We start from the raw sequence: 25005 nt of genomic DNA on the forward strand, positions 1-25005 counted from the left end.
AGCCGCGACGGTCCTGTCCCCGAGACCGGCGGCGCCGGGAGGAGGTGCCGCCACACTCGAGAGGCATCCCTGGCCGAACGGCCGCCTGCCTGCCGCCCCCTCACCTTCCGCGTTGGGAGGCTGCAGGGGAGTCGGTTTACTGCTAATGAGTTCTGGATGCGCTCACGGCCCTTTCCACCTGAAGCAAGGGATATGAGCATCAGCCCTTCCTTATAAATGACTCTGCAGTCGCCTGTGAGACAACCGCATGTAGACCTACAGCACAGCCACTTCAACCCTTCCTAGAACTACTGCAGTTGAGAAGGAATATGACATTTTCAGGTGCTGCAGTGAAGGGCGTTTGTCTCTCCCTCCCACCCCATTCACTGCTGCAGTTTGATTTATTTGCTGATTCTCAGGGTTGTGAATAATTGGTTTCTTAGGCACTCCAACATGAAGCGAGCAGTCACTTTATGGGAGTACAGATACAGCAGGATCCATCAGCCTTGAGAAGCACGAGTCCACCCAGTGAACTGCAGCACGTACTCTTTCTTCCAAAGCACCAGTGCAACGCTTCACCCAGAGTGACATGCAAGGGAAGAAAGAGCAGAGGCTGTGGAAAATAACATGGGCAAGAGACAAACCCCACAGCAAACAGGCTGCTGCTGCAGTACGTTATGGAGCTGCACTTCAGCAAAACCCAGGGGAAGAACAAGAGGTTACGTGGCCAGTCTCCTGTATGTAACTTAAGAGGTAAGATACCCTGGGACTGTGCCCGCACCACTGCGAAGAGTAGCATCAGCCCTGCAACTGCAGGGCTTTCCCTTTGCACAGAGGAAGATAATCAGCTCTCATTCTTTCATTAGTGCCCTTGTCCACAAAACAGGCATCTTTAGGGCTCTCAAATCCTAGACAGAATCCTGCTGGGGAAAAAAAAAAAAAGAAAAAAAAAAGTGGGTAATTTCCATGACAGCATTTCAAAACAAAAACAAAGCCCTACAGCCTTGTAAATATATATATATAATCTATATATTAAAAATATAATTTATACACAATATATGTATTTTATATATGTGTGTTAAAAACCCCATGGTTTTAATTACTGAGGTATCCAAGGATTTGCTGCCTGAGCCTTTTTCTGCTGTATCTCGGTCAAACCTCATAAGGCTGCATTTGAAATCACACTGCGCTAAGGAAACAAAATGATTAAAGCAGAGCAAGGGAGTCAGGGGATTAGTTTACTCTGCATGGCCTTGAGCAAGTCATTTTTAGCTCTGAGGCCCTAATCTTATAGTGAGCCTGAGGCAGATGAAACACTTCAACACCCACACAAAGCACACTTAGTTTTTTTCTCATCTGAAAAATGGGGATGACAACACATACCTCTCTCTGAGAAGCACCTTAATCATTAACCTCCATTAAGTGCCTGGAAACGTGAAGTTTTAAAATGATTAAGTACCAAACCAAATTAACATTCTGCAATGCCATTGGAGTCAACAAGGTAGAATGACAAGACAACCACCCATTGTATTCAGCTCACAATCGTCACTGGAAAAATCTAACTCTGGGAAGCTGTAATAGTCTCTTCCCTTCCTAACAACCAGCTGTAACTACAAATAGAATACAAAAGATGAGTGACTAAATGAATTAGTCCCGAACTGCATCCTCTGTCTTGTTAAATGCAGGAAGCCTACACAGAGCTGTTTCAAAGGGACTAATGAAGGAGAAAAGCAAGCTCTGGGATCTCAGTCCTTGAATCGCCCAGCCTTCAGACAAAAGGTACCAGTTCTGCAAATAAAGGAACAAATCTTGCAGCTGCCACGACTTAGAAAACACCCTTTAAAATGCAGGACTTGTCCTTCATTAGGACTATGACAATTTCACTGTCCTAAGAGTATTACTCATTCTGTGTATTCAGCATGAGACGCTTTGTTGCCTGCCTGCTTTTTATGGTAGGTGCAAGTCTGTATTAGTCTTACTAGCAGTTGTCACTTTTTATACATGCACTGAAATGGAAAACTAGTATGTACAGTGTATCTCATAACATCACAAGCATTTTATTTGCACGAGGCAGGTGCATTGCAAGTCTATGCACTTTTCCTTATTAGAAGTAAACACCATCTGAAAATGCACTAGAAAGTTAGAAGTGGATTCTCAGCACCCTCTTGTGGATTTGTAGCATGATAACCACCAATTAGTAGAACTTCCATTACAATTCAGAGCTACAGAAAAGTTATTATTTTTGCAGCAAAACTACAACAGGGAAGTTAAATGTGAATGGCAAAACTGTGTAGTTTAGGATTATTTTTAATAACTGAATAAAACCTATGTCTTTAGGCGAAGCATCTCTTGTGCCACATTAAAAAACGCTGCCAGTTATACACTGGCTCTCAGGCAATATATGAACTGTAATACTATTAGTTCAGTGGTGGCAGGGGATCCTGTTTCTATTAAAACATGCATCTAATGCCTGCAGGCTAGTCAGGATCAAAGCTCTTGTCATTTAGAAAAAAAATTGCCTATGGTGGCCACAAAGAATAAGTTACTTCCAAGAGAAAATAAGATTCTTGCTCTGCTTATTAGGATGCCAGTAGCCAGAAGCTCTTCCAACTCAGCACATCATCGCAATGCTTCTATCAGGTCTGGGAACAAATAGGAGTCTGAATGCTGCTACTGGGTAGATGTGTTTTTCTGATAAAGTGGCTTTCCTCCCCCATGTGTGTGCTTGCAGTAAAATGCCCTGTGGAAGAGGACAAAGATAGAAGTACTTTTTTGTTTTGTTTTTGCATGTGTGTATAAGGAATGGCCAGTATCCCCCTATAAGCAGCTGTTTTTCACACGATTTACAGATCACACTGGATTTTTAAGTCCAACCTGAAGAATTCACAGAAGTCAAGGAAGACTGATACATACACTGAATACTCCTAATTACACGTGAACAAACCTCTTCCAGAGTCACCTAGATTCCTATCAACACAGCTATGTTTTGTATGTACCAGAATTTAATGAGTGGTGTGACTTACGTGAAAACATTCAAACCACACATGGGGTAAGGTTTTGCTTCAACCTAACAGCTTCCAGCATGTTTTAACCAAATCCTCAAAGCAGTTTCAGTGCCTGTCTAAATGCATAAGCATAACAAGCAAGCATTAGTGATGTTGATCACACTCACAGTTAATTAAAACATGCACAAGGTTTCTTGAGAACATCCACAAGACTTTGTTCCTCTAAGGAACCCACAGGTGCTAAAATATGCTCAGCATTCCAGCTTTCCAGCCTTTTTATTTTTTTGGACAGCTGCAATACAATTACTGCTCCAGGTGTATAAAAATTTAAGATGTTTTTCCTCACATGCAGATAATGTGATTCATACTAATTGTCACAGTTCATTCTGGAAGCACAGTTCTACAGATATGCTAGCTACTACATATAGCCTATGCCCTTCACTCTCACTACACCCACCTCTGAGAATGTCAATAGTCCCAAGTCTCACAATACCAAACGGGTTTAAAAATACCTCTCAGTCACCATGCCTAGTATCTACCTCAGTGCCCACATATCTTCAACATATATAACAGTGATAACAAAATACAAATTCCCATCAATGTAGATTTCCTCCCTTTGGCATTTTAGCAAATTTATCTGGGTTTTTTTTCTTAGGAAGTATGATTCAGGCACATACATAGACAGTTACCTTTGAGAAAGTTAACACTAGACATTAAAATACTGTAAATTCAGTTGTGGTTTTGTTCCATCTTACTTTTATTTTTAAAACATAAAAATTCTAATATAGTGCTGTCTATTAGTTCTGTGTTCCCTTCAGAACACTGTATGCTTCTGTTAAATCCAGAATCATGTGTGCAGTTAAATGCAAAGCACCTTCAGAAGCTATTCCTACTGCAGAACAAGAACAGCAGCTCATGCTTTCTGTGTCAGGCCATGAGCAAACACAGGAGGCAGCATCTAAGTTTTTTCTGCTGTGTTACCTCCTCCAGGAGATGAGAAGCTACATACACAATGCAAGCCTTATGCATTCAGACCTGCACAACTGTCTCTGTGCCTTTTTTTTTTTTTTTTTTTTTTTTTAATTATTATAAAGGGCCAAGCCTTTACCATTTAGAAGACTTGGCCATATTATTGTTCCCTTTACAATGGTACAGCTTATGTTCCCAACATATAACAAATAGATTTGTGCCACCATACTTCCTGTGGGCTAGGCGCAGTGTATCAAAATTAGGAGCAATTGTTTAATGAACAGTAACCTATATATTCCAGAAAAGTTTGTAAGAAATGAGAGTCTGAAGTTAAGCATCTTACAAGTACAGTTTTGAAAAGTGAAATCCACAGATCTCAGTACGAGCTTCAGGGTTTCTGTTCTAGTGAAAAACATTAATCATGTATTTCATTGCTGCCTTACATCTATTAAGTGTAAAGGCCTTTGTCAGGAAAATAGTTCTGAAAAATTGAGGAATATTTCAGATGGCTTCCAGGTCTACAAATATGATCACACTCCTAGGAAGAGAAAGAGGAAAAATTCCTACTCACCAGAATTATTTGTCATGGTGACCAGGAAAGCAAAGTGGAGTAGGCTCCTGCTCCCTCATGGCTTCTTTATGGCATTCCTTTCACTTTGCTGAAGTCACTGCTCAGAGGAAGTAGGAGTAGCTTTGGTAAGCAGTTATCCCTGCAGCTGGCTGGCTGACATAATTTAGGACAGGCAGTACATTGATTTTCTATTTCCCTTAATGGGTCACACATACAAAATGGATAGACCAATTGATTGTTCATCTAAAGCAGAATTAATTGCACACACATGGTCACACACTACAATGTCTGCCAACGTGATTTGGAATGCAACTAAGAAAACCTCAGTTGCGGACATGTGCTATTGCAGAACAACACACAACTTGGCTAATCTGGCAGGTACTATTTAGACCTCTAATCGAATGAGTATAAGGCCACACTTTTGATCTTATAATGCATATTACATATCTCCTAAAGATTTGCAAGTTTTTTAGACTACAGCTCTCTTTCTTTTGTTTCTGGTCAGACAATCATCAGGTTGTCACTTCCAATTAACCTGAATATGTACATTTTCTAATTTCCAGTTACACCTTTCCAGACTTCGGTCACTGTTTGGCAAATGTCTCTTCAGAAATGCAGCATCTCGGACTCCAGCAGAATGTCAGTGCAAAAACAGTGTCACTTTAATTCACTGACCATTTCAGTTTAATACTAGCCACAACTTACACAAGTCTGCAAGCAGCTAAACTGTTTCCTTCTCCCTATTAAGTGTACAAATATACGTATGTAGCTTGACTTGGGATTTCTTTTTGTGCACTCTAAAGATTATTTCCCATTTTACAGTGACAAGACCAAAGCCTAGAAGTAGATGAGTTTAACTCACTTTTATCTAATGCTAGTGTAAGGTTTAGTTTTTTTAGTTTTTCACCCACAGATATGCCATGCAATAGTCAGTAAGTCAACTGTTTTGTAGCTCCATTACATTATTCAAAACCCCCAAATACCAGAGTTTTACTAAAACAGATAATAACAAGTATGTGTATATATGTATATAAACCCTGTCATGAAAACCTGTCCTTAAGAAAAGGTTCCTCTCTACCTCCCCAACTATATATTTTGAAAACAAAACTAAAAAGATTTCAAGTACATTTCAGAACAGACGGTTTGCTCTCTGTGCACAATAAAAAAATCCCTCTGCCATACAAAAAAAATACTATGTAAGTTTAATACAATTTAGGAATATGAGTAAGAGGAAAGTATTTTACAATAGCTTAAAATCCATGGCAATCTCTCCTGTCTTTGTGTCAAAATTTATAGCATACAAGACAGCACTAGGAAGGTCTGACAGAGTTTCTGATTCAATAACAGAACTGAAGAAATAGACCGCTTGCTTGCAGTGGGGATTCCATTCACAGTTTCCCTATAGGAGAGAGTTAAAAGTGAAAGCAGTCAAAACTCTATGATATTATTACTAGACAGTAATAATAGAGTAAGAGTTCTTGTTCCCAGTTCCGATACAATGATCAGATAGTTATCGCTTTCATTGCCATCCATTCATTCCATTACAGGAATACATAACTTGAAATACCATATGCTACACTGCACAGTGACACCGTAGAGGAAAAAAATGGATTTGGTCAAAGAATATTTAGAGTACTGAAAATACTTACTCCTTCCCCTCAAAATTTTTGCATTTGTTAAACTGAGAAAAGGGATTTGTATGAATAAATTCTACTCTGAGCAAGCATCATATTTAAGTTCTGAATGTGGTTCCAAACTATGGAAGCATTTGGATCCAATTCAGACTCTCCCATTTTAAGATACATCTCCTGCTCCTCCCAAAACCATGAACAGACGCCTCTACTAGTTTTGTCTACATAGTATTTAAACAGTGTAACAAAGAGCACTACATAAACCAAGCATGCCCAACAGTGACCCATTTTTCAGCACTGTAATCCTATAGGCTTTGACATAATAAATTAGACTGAAGAAATACCTTTTCATTTGAAATTTGCATCAGTCCTGTACTAACAGAGATATCAGCAGCAAGATGATATTCCATCCACAGAACTGCTCCGTGGCTCTTTCCTTTTCTGGGGAGAGGTGGAGGACCAAAACCTGTTACTTTATACAATACCGACAGCTTAAACACTGCATCCATTCCTCACATAGTTTAGGTGAGAGCTGTAAAAGCATGAATAACTTGTTTCTTTGAAAAAAGTTGAAGAGCTGAATGATTTGGTAAATGGGTAGCAACTTTTAAAGTATTTGCAGATATGAAATCTAAAATAGACAAGGAAGAGGAGAATATGTTGTAACTAAATCTGCTCAGAACCACAGTCATTTAACAGGCACTCAGTAACATGGCATAAATTATATGGCATATTTGGAGAATACTTCCTTCAGAGACCCCAGCTCCTATTGTTTCTGAATTTTGAGGAAATATTTACCACACATACCATCTCACTTCAAGTGTCTGCTCCACAAGGAGCACAGAGGTCATTCTAGCATGTTGCCTGAAATACAACAATGGGTGCAAACGCATAGAGACCCCACGCAGATGGTTCTGGATTTTGTGAAACCTTGAATTTTGTTTCATAAAAAGAATCATATGATTACAGCACTGTTTGAGTTACATAAGCTCTAGATTGTTAAAAATAACTTTCCCATTTTTTAATTCTTAACAGCATTTCAAGTTTGAACAGAATTAAGTACAATCTGTATTTAGATTATAGTGAAAAATATCTCAGAAGACATGACAAATATCAAGATGGTCAGAATTATAGTTAAACGGAAGAACAGCGTGCACTTTAAAGCTATTAAACAGAATAATTTGGAAAGCTAAATAGGAGTTTTTTCTGCAAGAACTCAGCAACAGGGAACAAACGCAAAAATTAAAAACATCCAGACAGTCGTGTTTTTTCTCTAAACTATAAATTAATCTAAGTTTTAAATCATGGTAACATCTAGAAAAATGCTATTTTTTAAATACATGGATATTATCTAAGAAATTACCCTTATTGTTATAGCTTATTGTGAATGGCCACAGGAAATTTGTGTCAGAGTAACTTCCACAACTTTAGGTCACATTATTAAAAACCGTCAAGTATGTTCCCACTAGTTAACTGTAATACACAAAGAGCTTGAATATGAGGTAAAAAAATGGATGATGACAAGAATATTTATTGCAATGAGAAAACTCACCGTAAAAGATTTACAGAACCCTCTGTGCCAAGACCATGTTGTGGTACAGTCTTTCTGAAGTCAAATGTCAAAACTTCCTGGGGGTCAGAGAGTGACTTGCACGGATATTCCCACAGAGGGTGAGGTTCTGCTTCCCTGGATTCCCTAAAATTCAGAGAATTCTGAAGAAAGAAAGTAATAAAACTACCTGAAAACGGTCCAAAGGCACACACTCCTTGTTTTCAAATTAATTATGTGTCCTGAACCCTGAGTATTTAAGCAATAAAGCTGCAAAAGGACAGGATTGCACTTCTTAGGCACAAGGAAAATATGTACTACATGCATGAACTAATTGCTACGACTATGGTCCTCCGTAGTGAAACAGGCACTTTCAAAATACAACGCATTTACATTTTCTTCTCCGTTGCGATGAATTCTACTCTAGAACTGCCTATACTCCTCCACAATGACTATAAAGGCAATCTAAATGGTTAACTCAAATACAGATATCAACCATACAGCTCTAGAAATTGATACAAATAAATCTCACCCTTCATATCTATTTCTCAGAAGTCAAAGAGCCTTTTTCTCTTTCCAAAGTACCTGCAAGGGCAAGTAAGGGCAGCAGGATTTGTCTATGAACAACTCCCAGATGATTTGATTTCAAGATCAGAATAAAATTTTGAGAACTGTATTTTTCTTTCTGAATGAAGTATTTTCAAAACAGTGTGAAGTACTGAAGAGCTTGACAAATGAGAAGAAACATACAACCCCAAAACCCATACCACAGAAGTTACTGTTTTGCAAGAACAGTATTGCTATTTAGCCACCGTATTTATGAAAAACGAAAACAATGGTGTTCTGCCTAATGTATAAATTTTTCTACAGTCACTAAATACTTTTTAAGCCAAGGTGAGTTTTGTTCTGTTTTGCTGAGACTTACTTTAATCATATCATCCATAGTCTGGACATCGAAACCTTCACAGGTGCCACATGGACTCCGGATTCTCCATAAGTCCTAAAAAAAGAAAACAGGATTTTGTTCGGTTTTATTAAAGTAAAAAGAATAATTTTAGCTGTAGATTAGACCTTTGGTAACAAGCCAGATAAAGACTCTTTACTATCTATACATTCCTAAACAATTAGAACTACTGCAAGAATCAGAAGACAGTGTAATTCTGGGAAAATATTTTGCAAGTCAGTTAATTCTTTAGCCACTGTTTTCAACTGCTCTAAAGAATGTGCCACATTTCCTACCATCTCTATGCATAGTTTACTTTAGAGTAGGTATGGATTTGCCAAGGTTAAATCCTTACAGCCCCCCCATTTCCACTACCCAGCACAGGTATGTGCTCCCAGTTGCATTAAACATCTTACAGCCTATTGGACTACCACACTTCCCTTTAGCACTCTAAAGATTAGTAAAATCATTTTAGGCACTTCATACTATGCCTCTCATTGACTTTAGCAATCCACTGGACAGACAATGATTCAATTCAACTTTTGCCTTTCCTTAGACTGCATTAATTGTCTCTTAATAGAACAAGAACATTCACTAGCTGTGGATATATACATTTTATTACCTGCCTATTGTTGCACTTAGCAACTTCAAATGTTCCTGCTTTACAAGATGGCAGCAGGACTACTATAAATTTAAATAAATGCTGTTACAATTTATGCCTGAATACAGCATGAACTAGAATCTCTGAATGGTATGCCCGACAGAACTATCAAATCAGACAGGTAGCATCCTGCTCCCTAAATGCAATTATGGACTAAACAGGTTTATAACTGAAGTAACGTCATTCAATTCTTTCTCCTGGATCTAGCTTTTGCTAATTGCTTAACTGTAATGACATATCCCTATTCTGACAAGACAGAACAGCCTACAGAACCAGTTCTGCAGAATACCTTACAACATGTCTCTTCCTTCTGTCTAACCAAGAACTGGTAAATACATAGGTTATTTAAAAAAAAACCACAGATGCTAGTCTTTGAGTCTAGATTCACCACTGAACAGAGGAAAATGTGAAATTAAAGCAATAGCTTTTGGAAGAGCTTAACGGAACGAAACACAGGTTAAATGTTCTACCAAAATAACTATGTGGAATCATCTCTGAACACAACCCTGTACATAAAAGTGTAAAACAGAGGTTTGGGTGACATGAATGTTACTCTACATTCTGCTACGAGATTGCTAAATAATCTTAAGTCATCACTTGGCAGGCTTCAGTTTCCTCAACCAGGACATGAAAAGAATAATGCTTACTTCCTTACAAAATTCTTTGAGTTCTAGGGAAGCAAATCCTCTAGATAAGAAAGCATGGAATTAAAATTAACTGCTTATTTCAATCTGATTACTATTGATTAGTCTTAAACATCTGCTTCCTATTACAAGATTCAGATTTACACTATTTACTCAATATAAATTTAAATTCTCTAAATTTTTGCAGAAAGCAAAAAGGTATGTAAAAACATGCAGCATAGTTGATTAGTCCCAGAGGGAAAAAGAACATACATATTTTCACATGCACAAATCAAAGGCGGAAGTAAGAGAACAAGGTTAAAGAGCATTCGAATAAGGAAACTTAAGGGCTCAGACACAAAACTACACAGCTAGTGAACCAGAGGGAAGAAAAGAGAGAGAAAAGAGCTGGCATTTTTAACAGATAAACTGAAGGTTATGTTTATGTGAAAATACATTAGATTATAGGCTGTTTATTTTAATTTACAGATATGTACAATTTAGTTATGCAATTTCAGACTAAAGAGTTCCTTCACTTAAGCTACTGGACAAAAACTTAGCATATTAATTATGAAAGTACTTATTTTATTTCCATTGTTATTGTAGGTGAACTCCACAATCTTTACTGACCAAGTCCTTAATAACTGCAAAGAAGTTTATACCTTTGTACAATTTCTGGAAGATGACTTTTCAAAGTATTTAAGATGTGACCCGTATTATGCTCAAATTTAGAACTGTGCACAGCCTCAAGTGGTTAAAAAAAAAGAACATGCAATTATGAATCCTGCCTAGTCTTATAAAGCATCATTTTAAAACCTGTTATTTTGCAGAATATCTAATTTTATAAATAATCACAATTCTCATATGCTTCAGCAATATCTCTCTAATCTAAAGAACTATTTAAAAACATTCAGCCCTTTCATTTAAAATGGTAAAGTTATTCAAGTTATATTTCTGACAAGAGATGGCTGAAATAGCAAAACTCCTCTTCAAGATGTCAAATATTCTTTTCTCAGGTGGCAAGTGCAAAACATATTGACGTGAACAGTATTAAGACGAGATAAACTTGTCATTAAAAAATACTGGCAGGGTACTCAATTTTAAGTGAATCTGTGTAATGGATAGCTCTGAACAATCTCACCTGAAATTCCACAATCATCATGTGCAAAGACGCGGATTGAGGTAGGACGGTGACATTGCTGGTAAGGTGACTGGTCACAGCTGTCCTAGCATACCAGAAATACAGGTTATGCCACGGCAACAAACTCGTAGTAAAAAATGGCTCTCCCACAAGAACAGAAATCTTGGCAAAGAAAGGAGGAGATAAAAAGTATTAAAATAAAGAACTCAATAACACAGGCTGTTTCTATCTTCAATAGTTGACGATGCAATATAGCAAGTGAAGTCATCTTGATAAAAACTTCTACTGTTCCATAAGGATTTAATTAATGCATACTGCGTATACTGCACAACAGACATATTTTTGTGGTTTTAGTTAGCAAATTTTAAAATCAATTTTCCTGCAACAAAGTTTGAGAAAATATTGCAGTTTTAGGTTGGAAGGCTTTGTAGTAAGAGTCATAGAATTTTGGAGTTTTTAATTTAAGGATGTTAGTACTTCCAAATAGACTGCAATCTTCTGAGTGGCTTGAGAAAGAAGAGCTACAGCCTAGTAGAACATATGTGGTTAAACCAGTTTAACTGCCCTTACAACTGCTATAGATTATATGCAGGAAGGGAAAGTCATACCCTTTCAAAAATGAAGTGAAAACCCTCCCACAGTCTTTACACTAAGCTTCATTTAGTTTCAGTGGGACAAAGTATGAACCATCTACTCATTACACTTTATATAAACTGGGATATAATGGGATTCATTGTGGTTACAGTAGCACAGTAGGAAAGCAAGATTCACTTTCCACTCCCCACCACGTCCCCACTGCAATTCAGTATTGGACAACTGTAACATACCTTTTTTTCTTCCAAATGAGAAGTCGTCAGCAACTCGGGACGTGCTTCTATTATTTTAATTTTATCGTCAAGATGATTTGCTTTAAAAAACTGGGGGGGGGGGGTAAAAAAAAAAAAAAAGTAGCATACTGTCTTTGTCAAAAGCTACAGCGGAGACTCAAACCCATACTAAACTAATGATTTTATTAAAATAAACAAAAGAGAAACCAACAGCCCAAAGACATTTTTGAAAAACTGCCTACCATAACTCACCAGGATGATACAAGTCTATCCTTGAAGGGTGCATGGACTTAGAGCCAACATGTCACACCTAGTGAACTAAAGCGCATGCCCTACGTATTCCTTCAATTAAGTACATAAAAAGGCAGGTAACACAAAAGTTGCCTCACCTTCATTCATGTGTACTTTGAAGCATATGGGAAGGACAGTCAACAAAGATAAAAATTACTTCAACCATGAATACACTGCATATTTGGCTTCTGTTTGAGACCAGGTTTGCATCCTAATTTGCCTACCATTAATGTTTTTGTACTCCTAAGCCACATGCTGAGATACACCTCTTTCAAATATATAGTGCCAACTAAAACACGACACAGCCGAACAAAGACTTCGGGAAGCTGCTTCCAGTCACTTCTTAGGTATCAGCTGCCTCTCCTGAACAGCCTCCACTCCACCGGCAGGGCCTTCTGTGCTCTACCCCAAGGAAGCAGCTGAAACATCGCTTGCAGTTAAGACCCACTGCTTGCTGTCTCCTAAGAGCCAAACAGCAGAGCAGGCATTCCCAACTTGTCTCAGCTGGAAGACACAACTGCTAGATGCCACTTCCCAGGGAAGACTGGGGCAAGCTACGGGATGCTCTCACATTCCACTAATCCTCAGAAACAAACAGCTTGGCTTTTATCACCAACACAATGAGGGCAGCAGAGCAGCAGCTTAAGCAGACAAGCCAACAGGCATCTGCAAGGAGAGATCAAGCACTGGCAACCATAATTCCCGCTGCTTAGCTCAACTTCCCCAGTGACCGATTCAGCTTGTATGAGCTTGTATGAGACTGGATGTATCTCCGACAGGATGTATTCCTCCAAGTATTTGCATACAGCTCTGTACAACTACTTGGAAAAAATCAGAACTCTTCCCCCCAACATATCCCACCTCCCACAGTCTTGTCAAACTGTATGATCAAATACATTCATTAAACTGATTTAACCTCCAAGCAATTGATGCAAGGACAATCAAAGGCATCAGCTCTGGCCTTAGAAACGCTATGGAGTTCATTTACTGCTTTAACAGAAAACTGAATACTCACTTTTTCCATGACAGAACAGGACACAGCAGAGTTTTCTAATGTAAACACCTAAAGAAAATACAGAACAGTTAGTCAACTAGCTTTATAATTTTTAGTTGAATATGTACACGAACAATGAAGGAACTATTTTGATGGCCTAGTGAACATAATTCATAAGAACTATGCATCTATTCCACAGCTCACTGTCATGCACCTTTTTAACAACAACAAAAACACCCCCAATAACTACAGGCTAAATAATGCTCTTTTCACAGCCAAACGAGAAAAAAACCAACAGAATGCAAATATTTATTTTCCATTTTTAAGATGCACATAGCATGTTAACATTTGCTCTAGGCATATATATACTCCTTAACAAATGCAAGCATATTGCCAGTGTGCTTAAATCAACCTCCATTAGTGCTTACTCCTTGTAAGCATTTTTTAACATGATCTGACTGTATCAGCTGGAAAGAGCTCAGATGTACAATGCAGCACATCAGCCTTTTGAACTTAGAAAAAAAAAATTGGGTTTTATTCAAAATCAGTGAATAGTTAGGCAATATGCTGCTACAGGGCTAGGAAAATATTATTGAAGTCTTTGTGTATGCCCTATTCATTTCCTCTCTCCTGGTCATCTGTGACTAGCCACTACTAAAGGCAAAAATACACGGGCCATGGATCACTGGTTTAACTCAGCATGTTTGTTTATTTCTATGAATTGCCGAGCATCTTCCTCAGGATTATATTACTTTACACATTCCCAGATATTCAGTCCAACTATAATAGATTTTAGTTTGAAGAGCCCTATAAGAGAACACATCAAGTATATATGTAAGTGAGACAGCCAGGTAGCTCTCATTTACACACAGATTCAGTATTCTTACTGCTTCCTATCTTGCTGTTACAGACCTTCCATTTCAGACTAGATAATAAATGCAATTATGGAATTGGAAACATACAAGCAGACAAAAAAAACTGCCAGACATTTAGATCGGCAGAAAGAGTATTTCCAAAAGCACCAAGATACAAGATGGCAAACAGGAATCAGTGGGCGATGAGGAACACCACTTTCATTCAAGGCTACACATTGGTAAACATCAAAACTGGTAATGATTATCTCCCTAGACTTCAGCTTGATCGGAGATGAATTTAACCTCCAGTTCAACACAATGGGAGCCTCTTTCTCACTTGTCACTGAAGAGGCACTGGAAATAATTTAATAATGGGCTGGAAATGCTGAGCTATATAAGAGAACTAAAAATAGCAAACCAAAATGCAAAGATCAGAAAAACAGGAAGAAGTACTGTACCTGCTTTGCTCCAAGATAGTGAGCCAGCACAGGCAGCAGACTGCCATCACTGATACAGAGGCAAACACTATCTGTTTTCAGAACCTACAGAAATTAAATAGTCATTGTTATTCCTATTCCAGATGAAAAAGTTTTCAAATTCTAGACATTTTGGTGGCATTTTTTCCCACTTCATACACTTCCATATCAAATAAGGACTGGGAGATACAGTGATTAATATAACCACTTCAAGCAGAACAGAATAGTGTAAGAAACGTTCATGTAATCCCCTTGTTTTAGGTCAGAAATAGTTTCCATAAAAATGTATTGGGTGTCTTTATTCAACTACCAATACTTCTTCTAACAAATACACAGAGCTGCTACAAATTCCTATGCAAAAATGGCTGCTTACAATACCAAAGTTTTCATGACAAAATATAACTTACATCTGCTGATGTAAATTATAATCTACTTTGTCAGCAAAGTCCTTTAGCAAGGGAGAAACAAATTCCATAAATAATTACTGCAAATAAAACAATACACGCATCTATCACAGAAGCCAAAAAAACTACAGGCAACATGCACTCACTTTCATCAAAGACTTGATGTATTGGTATGTTCGGTTCTGATCATTTAATGCCCCAAAGCGCGGTCTATTCCAAAGAAGATGAGCCTGACATCTACAAACAGGACTCTCAACACAAACATCTGCTTTATTCTCCTCTGCTCCTCTGCAAAAAAAATTTTAATAAATTGTATTGCATCAGTAACATGTTCTTGCAAACAGGTACATTTATCCATTTTAGCTAGTATGCACATCAATGTATATGGAGTCCACTGTTGTTCAAATTTACTAGTTCTGCAGGGACCTTCTTTTAGCTTTGCATTTCCAAATGAAAAGAAGGGCAAATTTTCACCTTTTTTAAAAAACAAAACAAAGAACCCCCCCAAACTTTCCCACTGATTGTGATGGTTAGGTATTTTAGGCTTTGACCTTTTAGAAAAAAGTTACTCATTTGGATTCCTAAGTAAAAAAGGCACACAAAATTCAGGCATTAACTTTTAAAGCTGGCATTGATTTTTAAAGATGTTGGCTGCTATTGTAATCACAACCAACATGATTAAGCTCCTTTTAATCTGAGCAAAAGGCATTAATCTCAAAAATAGAGTGCTGACTAAGAAAATAGAAAATTAAAAGAAACTGAATGGCAATTATTTCACTCCTTTACTTATACGCCAGCTCAGCTGAGCTATATTTCAGGATTTCCAGGAACCTACCATGAGTGTTTTTTGTTTCCCTGTCACAGAATGCCACCAGGTATAAGGCAGGAGCCTGCAGTCCAAACCTCAACTGTGTTTTTATGCATCATGTGTTTTTTTCACCTGTGCATTGCCCATGAAGTGGCTTTTAATAATTTTCTAGTCTTTAGGTTCTTATCTTGCTCTTCTACAAAATAGCTGCTCTAAGAGCAGCAAATACTTGAGCTTGGAATAAAACATCACCCGTTTTCACACACACGTATTGTTACCTGGCTTTCTGCAGCTTATACCACACGGAGTACTCATCACGACAGGCAGTCAGGTATACCGTCTCACCCTGGAGAACTGGCTCCTCATTTGGAAGAAAATACACACACTGCATCCAGTGATCTCTCCACTGAAAAGGGTTGATAAACAAAACCTTTGGAATTAACTCATAAATAGTTTACTATTTACTGGAAAGTAAACAAATAGCAGGACATCAATTAGTAAAATGGGCACAACTTTGAAGCACTGATGTATGACTAGTTGAAAGAATCTTGTTCACGTCAGCAAGGCTGAATAAGGACTAATATCATATGTTGAATAAATGTACTTTATATAGATTTCTTACAACAGAATAAGCCTGAGACCACTGGCTTGCTGACTAGCTAAGCTTGTATTTTAATCAAATGAAAAACAAATCCAAAATAGACTTTGCATTTATTAATGCAGTTTCGCCTCTATAGTTCACTTATGTTAGAAACCTGTACTGAATTGCTGACAGTGACCAGTGGTTGGAGCCTCATGCATCAAATGAGGTCACTCAGTGTCACTCTGATATGACAGCACAACTATTTTGTGTTTCAAAAAGCTATTTTCTGCACTGCAAATATTCAAAGCTGATCACTCATTCTAACCTGAATGAATGCCCTAAAGCTTGATAGTTTCAAATTTTATTCTCAAACACGGTAAGTGCAAACAATAATTTTGTAGCTTCCTTTTGACTAAGTTGATCCTACTAGTAAATACATTCATACAAAAACATGTGAATCTGATTTAATAGTGATCTCCTGTTCCTCTAAATATCCAGCATCAACCCAGCATTTTCCCACAACAGCCTTTTTTATGGGAGGACAAATATATTACCATAAACTTAACACTTACTTGAAAATTTAATAGAAGAACTACATGGAAGCAAACCAGAGACTAATATTTTGACCAGGGATAGAGACTAGTTAAGGAAAAATATGTGAAAATCTTTGTTTTATTAAAATAAAATGAAATTAAATAAAATGAAATGTCTGGAAGAGAGCTTCAGGTTTTGAGCTTTATATTAAAGCTTAAATTTAAGTTTTACATTAAAGAAAACCCAAAACAGGTGCATACTAAAGATAACATTTCTATGCTTTGCTTGTTTAGCATCTTCCAATACATAAAACATTAGCAAAGTTCCTATACAGTTTAAGGGACAGCTGCTTAAAACATCCAGTATGGCCTTTACTCAAAGATAATTACTGGTAGTCATCTGATGATAGTATCTGAAGGCTCAGTATTTTACCTGGAAAGCAGAAGTGGATTTTACCCAGTATGGAGCCATTGTGCAATTTATCTTCCCAGAGGGGTCCATGTCAATATCCCACCAGGAAAGTATGATTTGTGCCTTGCCAGATTTTACAGGCTCCAGCTGCACTCTATAGTAGGTAGAAGCACTCCTTACTGGCTTACTGAAATCCACACTGCAGAGAAGCATCAAAATTGTAAAAAGAAATAGTTCAGCATTCTTCAGAAATTCTCACCAGCTTCCTAAGCTGACCACACAACTTATATAAAAGGCTTAACAGGAAAATTTTGCTTTGAACAAAACAATGCCTACCTTACCTGAACATTGTCACCACGTCACTAAGGATAGTGAAGTCATTCAATGGCATCTGGTTCAGCTGGATATCACAAACAGAAGGCACACCTGGACAGTTCTCCATTTCTGAAGGGGAGACAATAATTTTTTCACCATCCTCTGCTTCGACATGAACAGGCAGCAGTTTGTTCCAGGACCACATTCTTTTGGATTCCACTAATTGGACGTACACTGTTGCCCTGTGAGGCACTGCCTCACATCCTTCCTGAGTGTTCAAAACAAAGGGTAAATGCATTCAACAAATTTGACATATTAATATGCATGAGAATTAAATAGATTGAAAAAACAAAAGCTGGACTGGGAGCTTTGAAATCTTAAGCACAAATTATTTCAGAGACTTCTGTAACATCAAAGCACTTTCACTTTGTCTTTATCTGTAAAATATGATACATGTATCTATCCTGTTCAGTGTGGTTCAGCAAGGCCAGATTATTAACCATGCAACAGTATCATTTTACTAGCCTCAGTTAAAGGTGTATTTCCATTCTCCTTCTGAGATGAGATCTATCTTGAGCTTCTCAAGGCAGATAACTACTAAACTATCAACATCAAAACAACTTTGTGATTGCAATGAGTAAATAAGAAAAATAATGGCTCAAATATTTATTCAATAACAACTCTGTATCCATGCTTAAAGGGTTGAAAACACGTAAGTTGGTCTAAAAAAGCACTGTGAACTAAGAGCTAACTGTGAAGTCCAAGAACAATGCTTTTACAAAAAAGACTAATTACAATTTAGAGTTATACATTGAAAGCAGTAAAAAGTTATAGAGTACTACTGTTTTTATACGTAAAACTGGTGAAATGAAACTTAGAAACCTAAATAAAGTTTTGCCATCCACATTTTGATTAAAGGGAAAAATTAGAAAGGGTAAAAGAGAAAGCCCTAAAATTATACTCAGTTATATTATGCGTCAAAAAAACCCAGTGGATATTAATCTGATTACAGTGTTTCCACAATGTTGTGGTTTAGCCCCAGCCAGCAACTAAGCACCACACAGCTGCTCGTTCACTTCTCCCCACCCAGTGGGATGGGGGAGAGAATTGGAAAATAAAAGGTAAAACTTGTGGTTTGAGGTAAGAACAGTTTAATAGAACAGAAAAGAAGAAACTAATAATGATAAGGATAACAATAATAAAATGACAATAATAAAAGAATTGGAATATACATAACAAGTGATGCACAATGCAATTGCTCACCACTCACTGACCAATGCCCAGTTAGTTCCTGAGCAGTGATCCCCTCCTCAGCCCAACTCCCCCCAGTTTATATACTGCGCCTAAGATCACATGGTATGGAATACCCCTTTGGCCAGTTTGGGTCAGCTGCCCTGGCTGTGTCCCCTCCCAACTTCTTGTGCCCCTCCAGCCTTCTTACTGGCTGGGCATGAGAAACTGAAAAATCCTTGACTTAATATAAACATTACTTGGCAACAACTGAAAACATCAGTGTGTTCTCAACATTCTTCTCATACTGAACCCAAACATAACACTATAGCAGCTATTAGAAAGAAAATTAACTCTATCCCAGCCGAAACCAGGACACACAGGCAAAAAACATGCAGAGTAAAAAAAATCCCAAACAATCAGTGCCTGGGAGGTGAAGCCCCTCAAATTTAGGAGAAGAAAAGAAAAGGAATTCATTTTTTGAAACATCTTGGGAATTATTTGTCATTGGAACAGACTACTAAGAAAAGCTCCAAATCAGAACTGGATGCCTTTCTGAAAGACATTTGTTAACCAGCAAGTTACTGGTTTTAATACAAAGAAACTAAGTGTAATTTCAGAGCCTGTTATTTACAATATGTACTCCAATAGCTTTATTCTAGGAATGAATCAAGTACATTATTCACTGAATAAGAAATTAGCACAGCTGATGATGTATTTATAAATGATATAGAAGCCTAAATCAAGTATAATCGCTATGCCACTCCAAAAATGACAAAAGAGTTTCTCTAGGGATAAATCTGACACACTACCAATTCCTGTTTTCTTACCTGTACAAGGTATTTATGTGCATGCTCGTAGGTTGGTAAAGCTCCTTCTCCTATCAGCTCTGTATCAAATAATTCTGTTACCAGGATGTTTGCACGACATTGCATATCTCCACCTAAAAGACACAATTTAATATTGTAAAATTAAGACTTTATGTAAGTTTTTCAAGAAGATGCTACGCTGAAAACACAATTCATTCAAAAACTTATTCCTGTTAGAAAACCTGCTGAAGACTGCAAATTATTTTCCTTTAGAAGTTTACTATGAAATACAAATGACTACTGAAATACTATTACAACACTTCCTTTTGAAGTAAATTTCCAGTGTTACTCTCTAGAGAGTAAAGGGTTTGCTTGTTTTAATTAAAAACATTTGGCAAGTAAGAAAAAGACATATTCCTTCATGGTTTTGAGGTACTTGCTAATTTTTTTTAATCCTAGCCTATTTTTCTTACCTGGGCCAACTGTGACTTCAGTGGAGTGCTTGTTGATTACCTTGATCTTGTCACGAAAACCATTTTTCTCTACTATCTTCACAGCAGCATTAGCCATGGGCTTGAAAACCTGTAAATAGCAAGAGTGTAACAAACTAGTAAGCTAACATTAGCTTTCAGAAATTAAAGGACACCAACACAAAATGCAGCATATTTAGTCCTGCAAAAATTTTAACATCTTCTGTATCTTTTCCTATGTTTGAAATTCATTACCATGAAACAAGACATCAAGCCTCACTTCAAAAGTTCATAGAGCTCCAATGTCACTGTTACAAACTATCAGCTGTCTCCAAAAGCTACTCCAATTTAACTTGTGAAAGACAAGAATACCCATTAAGAATATTTTAGCATTTACATTAAACAAATTTGTTATTTTAAAAAATAAAGACATATATGCATCAAGAGAGGCCCCAAGAGACTTATATGTGCTCAAGCTATAAAATAAATAAATACATAAAATAAAAGAACCCCAAACAACCAGCACTGACATGGTCACTTAAGCATGCCAAAAATCTGCTTTCATTAACAGCGTAACTGTGAAGAGAATTTTTATTTAATTTAGAACGAAGTAGAGAAAATATCTAGCTTGAAAATAGCAGAACAATGAAGAATGAGTTGAAAGGGCTTAACATCCACATCCAGTTTTTAAACTCAAAAATTTTAAATATTCTACTCAGCCACACAGCCTGACTACTTAAGAAAAGAAATCTGTGGCCACTCTGAAACCTAGCCTAAGTTCCAGAACTAGAATAATGTATTGCTATTAGAATGCCAATACAGTAGCTCTCAAACTTTTCAGATTAGGCTTTTATTTTCCATCATGGGCCTCCCTTCCTCCCACAAGCTAGTGATCCTCCTCTGCCAGAGTGGTCAATAAACTACTAAGCAGAAGACAAAAGACCCCTCCTACCACATCACTTCTGACACTGCCTCTTCCCTACGACTGGCTGTGAACAAATTTATTCTGGAGCTTATTGCTTCCTGTGCCTATATGAAAGATGACTGTCCCTGAAAAATGATCATAGGATAAAATCCTAGATTAAAAAAAAAAAAGGTAAATTTTTACTTGGATAAAAATCGCAGTGCACCCTTTCAACTATGACCTACAGACAAATGAATTTTCTCTTTGTTTTTTCAAATGTGTAAAAAAAAAAAAAAAATTAACTGGCCAAAATGTTCCTGTTATCCTTAATATAAGTAATGATGGCTAACGATCATCAGGATGTTTCTTTTAACTGCCAATACAAGAGGAGATGCTCTAGCTAATCACAAAGAAATGGAAAAATAAGTTTGAGACAGTCTCTTCATTAAGATGGGGTCCATGTTATGATTAAGCGGGTCTGAGGACCCATCTCCAAGAGCTGAAACTTATGAAGATCAGCAATGTAGTTTGAGAATACTCACATTTTTCAAAAACATCAATCAAGTTTTCCATATTACACTTGAGTTTTGATAAGTAGAGAAGACAGAACACTATAAAACTCAACTTAATAATGTTAATCTGTACATTTGCAGAAGCTATCCCAAGAATGAAAAATGTATTCTTTTCAACCATATTCTTGTAAGATCTAAGTCTTTTTCACACACATAAAAGCATCAAACTCGCACTTCAAAAACCACAATACAAAACAGCAAATGCATCCACAGTACTGATCATTCAGACAGAACAACTGTACTAAAGCTCTAAAAAGAGGTTATGAACACGCATGCAAAAGTATGTGCAACCAGTAACAAATGCTTACCTCAACTGCATAGCAGAAATCCGCACCTGCTGAAGCTGCCATCATAGACAGGAGCCCTGTGCCAGTCCCTATGTCTAGAACAATTGCTTTCTCACCTCTTTCTTTTACTCTGCTCACTGCAGCACGAATACCTTGGTAATACTTTGTATTCTGTGGAGGAGGTGGGGAAGAGATCAGCAACCTTTTATCTATTTATACTTCTAACTTTTGTGGAGAAATCTTGTATTCTCAGATTATGAGTTTATAATTAGGAGAAAGCCTACAGGCATTCTTTATGCTATAGTCATACCAAAGCCATTTTCAGCAAAAGCAAGTGTTTTTGGAGGGATCAGTCCACTTAAAGCACGTCAATTTTTATCACACTATTCACTCAGCATTGATCAATCAGCTACTTGCAGTGCATACATAATTTACAAATGCAAAACATTTTCTAGATATAAAAATAATAGTAAGATCCATGTGAGATATTACTGGTTTTCTCATTATTTTTCCCCTGCAGCAACACTCAAATAGTCACACAGTGCTTATGACAGCAAAAGAGCTGAAGTATCTTGGATTTAGATTCCCCTCTCCATCTACTGGAAAACATTAAATACCAGCTTTTGGTTAAGTGCCATTAAGTAGGGCTACATGCATACCAGCAATAACAACAGGGAAAAAACCAAATCCTGCCATCTGTCAGCTACAGTATACTTATTGAAATATATGCTTATATTTACGCCATAACAGTCCTTTCCAAAGAAAGACATTCCTTTCCAAATGATTTATCAAACCTTCCCAAATAATACGCTATCTTTGGACCTTATAAATTTGGAAGGTCTGCTGGATCCCTTTCCAAACCATTCTAGTTAACACTTTTGATACATAATTCCAGTAGAGTTGTTTTAATTACTTAGACACAACTTGCTGTCTCTACATGGCTTATTAAATGCCTGATCCCTCTGGCATGTTTCAACTCAGTATGAATTCAAGACTCATAGTACAGACACCATAGAAGTCTTTAAAAAGGTTATTCACTAAATGGCTAGAGCAGAAAGAACATTTAAACCATTCACTCCAAACTTTATCATGCCTGTAGATATGGTACCACAATTTTCTTCTCAATCCTAAGCAGTAAATAAGAGCTAAAAATACCACAGAATAATAAAGACAGACTTTACTTACATTCCTATAAGAACTAAGAAGCCTAGATTCACATTTACAGCCTTTGAAATTTCATCTAGTGAGCTCTCTGTCAAAAATGTCAAACATAGAACAGCAAAAGTCAGCTACTGAATGTAAATATCATGTTCTGCAGTAAACGACAGAACACTATAGTCAGATGTTGGTCTAAGAATAGGTCTGGTATCTTAAAGGGTACAAATTTGATCATTTCATCTTTCAGAGAAACCTGTATAATCATGCAGTGACATCTATTCAAGAGAAAGGAAATGCGTATTTTCTCACCATTCGAAAGTTTTTTTGCTCCTATACTTACTCTGTCTTTATCATGAAGCATATCTGCATAGCGTGACCTACAATAAAAAAAAATTCAAGTCAAAATACTACCTACTGCAAAGCACAACAAAACTGCTAGATCTTATATAGCCTCCTTCGTTTTCTCTTATTAAGGCACCTGGTCCCCATGGCCCATAAATGCACAGAAAACTGATACGCTCTTTGAGGATCTGAACTGTTTCCCAAATTTAAGGAATAACGTCATTTCAGTGATCTAGTCATCAGCATATAAATGAACTCATTAACTGCTGGCATATATCCTCTCTTCAGCAATGGACCCAATACATGAACCTATGGACAAACAGCTGTGAAATAACAGCTGGGCCTGATGGAGGTTCATTCAGAGCAATACATAGCAATGAAAGACAACCTAATAATGGTCTATCATTTGTTACCAAGACTTAAATTTCTTTGGTTCCCATTTCTTCATGGGTCGCACTACTTAAAAATACCCCAAAATCTAATCTTCCCAGTTTCTCTGGGTGTTACATTAAGCTCTGAAAAAGTCACTTCAGGAACAGAAAACTGGCAATTATTTGTTGTACTTGGGATTTAAAAGAAATTTAGTCAATGCATTTTGCCACAACTCAGTCACTGTCAGCATTAAGATAACCACCTCGGAAAACATTTTAAAAAATTTAGAAGGAAACTACTTGGAGAGTACTTTACAAAATTCTACATTTACAGTTCTGCCCTGTACAACACAGGGCACTGTAACATTTAGACTGTCCTACAGTCTGTTCATCTCGTGCCCTTGGAGCTTCTACAGAGACAAACCCAAAAACTGTCATAAAAACAAGTTGGGTTTGCTCTTTTTCGTAGATTTAGTGGAACGACAAGCTATTTTTTCCAGCATACCTTGCGATTTCCTGATGGTAGTCATAGTTCTCATCCTCTTCTAACCACTCCATTGCACCAGTGGTTGGATTAGCTCTTCCACAAAAGGTCTTCATAATCAATCTCAATTTGTGTTATTTATGTATTACGTGTGGTCTTGCTGCTTTGGCTTCAGTGTAATACCCAAAATACTGGCTGTGGGAAAAAAAAACCCACAAAACTTCAAGTGAAAACAACAGACATCACTTTAGCTACGGCAAACCTGTCACCCAGCCCTGTTCAGGAACTCAGCCCAGAAAAAAACCGCCACCAGTCGATTCTCAAGGAAAAACATCTGTCCCCAAGGCGACGCACGTCAGATCGGGGGAGGCCAACCACCCTCTCTAGGGTGTCAGGAGGGACCCGCAAACTCTGGGCAGCGGCAGAGCCGAGAGGACCGGCGGCCGCAGTGCCCTCCCCGCCGGGACCCCGGGCCGCGGAGGGGAGGCCCAGGCCGGAGCCAAGCACCTGCTCGACGCTCCCCGCGCCCGGGCAGCGGCAGCTCTGCCGGGGGCGGGCGTCACCTCGGGACGGGCCCGGCCGCGAGCAGAGCAGCCTAGGCCCGGACCTTCCCCCGCCTCAGGAGGGAGCTGCGAAGGGAGACGGCGAGCGCGTTCTTCGCTCTCCCCCGCCCGAAACCGGCGCCACGGCCTCACCTCCCCCTCAGGGCCCCACACCGGCGCGGCCACCGCCACCTACTCCCTCAGCCCGCCGACCGCCACCTGCCCGGCATGCACCGCGCGGCGGGAGGGCGGGGGGGGGCAGGCGAG

The 25005-nt window shown here is 38.0% G+C and overlaps 1 protein-coding gene across 9 annotated transcripts; it reads right to left on the minus strand.

Moving 5' to 3' along the window:
- Positions 1-1418: 1418 nt before the first annotated feature.
- PRMT7 (protein arginine methyltransferase 7) lies at positions 1419-25003 on the minus strand. 9 transcript variants are annotated; one of them, XR_005933264.1, is made up of 20 exons: positions 24935-25003; positions 24218-24387; positions 23340-23376; positions 21863-22012; positions 20082-20190; positions 19630-19742; positions 17596-17837; positions 17276-17453; positions 16005-16132; positions 15065-15206; positions 14497-14580; positions 13206-13253; positions 11900-11989; positions 11073-11234; positions 8630-8704; positions 7708-7868; positions 6500-6596; positions 5769-5923; positions 4525-4621; positions 1419-2719 (listed from the first exon to the last, which is right to left on the minus strand). XR_005933264.1 is itself a non-coding variant. In XM_041126365.1 (19 exons), exons 2-19 carry the CDS (start codon positions 24310-24312, stop codon positions 4591-4593), a joined length of 2097 nt encoding a protein of 698 aa, XP_040982299.1. In that variant the 5' UTR covers positions 24313-24387; positions 24935-25003; the 3' UTR covers positions 3242-4590. The 9 variants fall into 9 exon arrangements, 7 of the variants coding, with proteins under 7 accessions (XP_040982299.1, XP_040982301.1, XP_040982303.1 ...); XM_041126365.1 differs by lacking the exon at positions 1419-2719 and having other exon boundaries at positions 3242-4621; XM_041126367.1 differs by lacking the exon at positions 1419-2719 and having other exon boundaries at positions 3242-4621; positions 24218-24391; positions 24935-24990.
- Between the last annotated feature and the right edge of the window lie 2 nt (positions 25004-25005).

The sequence above is a fragment of the Aquila chrysaetos genome, chromosome 9, assembly GCF_900496995.4.
Source record: "Aquila chrysaetos chrysaetos chromosome 9, bAquChr1.4, whole genome shotgun sequence".
Classification (NCBI taxonomy): domain Eukaryota; kingdom Metazoa; phylum Chordata; class Aves; order Accipitriformes; family Accipitridae; genus Aquila; species Aquila chrysaetos.

Bases quoted from the DNA above. Each gene is read 5' to 3' on its own strand.
- PRMT7 (XM_041126365.1), bottom strand. From the start codon at position 24,312: ATGAAGACCTTTTGTGGAAGAGCTAATCCAACCACTGGTGCAATGGAG. The intron at 16,133-17,275 runs GTAAAATACTGA...AACCCTTTTCAG, and splicing joins AATCCACTTCTGCTTTCCAG to TGGAGAGATCACTGGATGCA. The intron at 15,207-16,004 runs GTAACAATACGT...TTTTTTTTGCAG, and splicing joins TATAAGCTGCAGAAAGCCAG to AGGAGCAGAGGAGAATAAAG.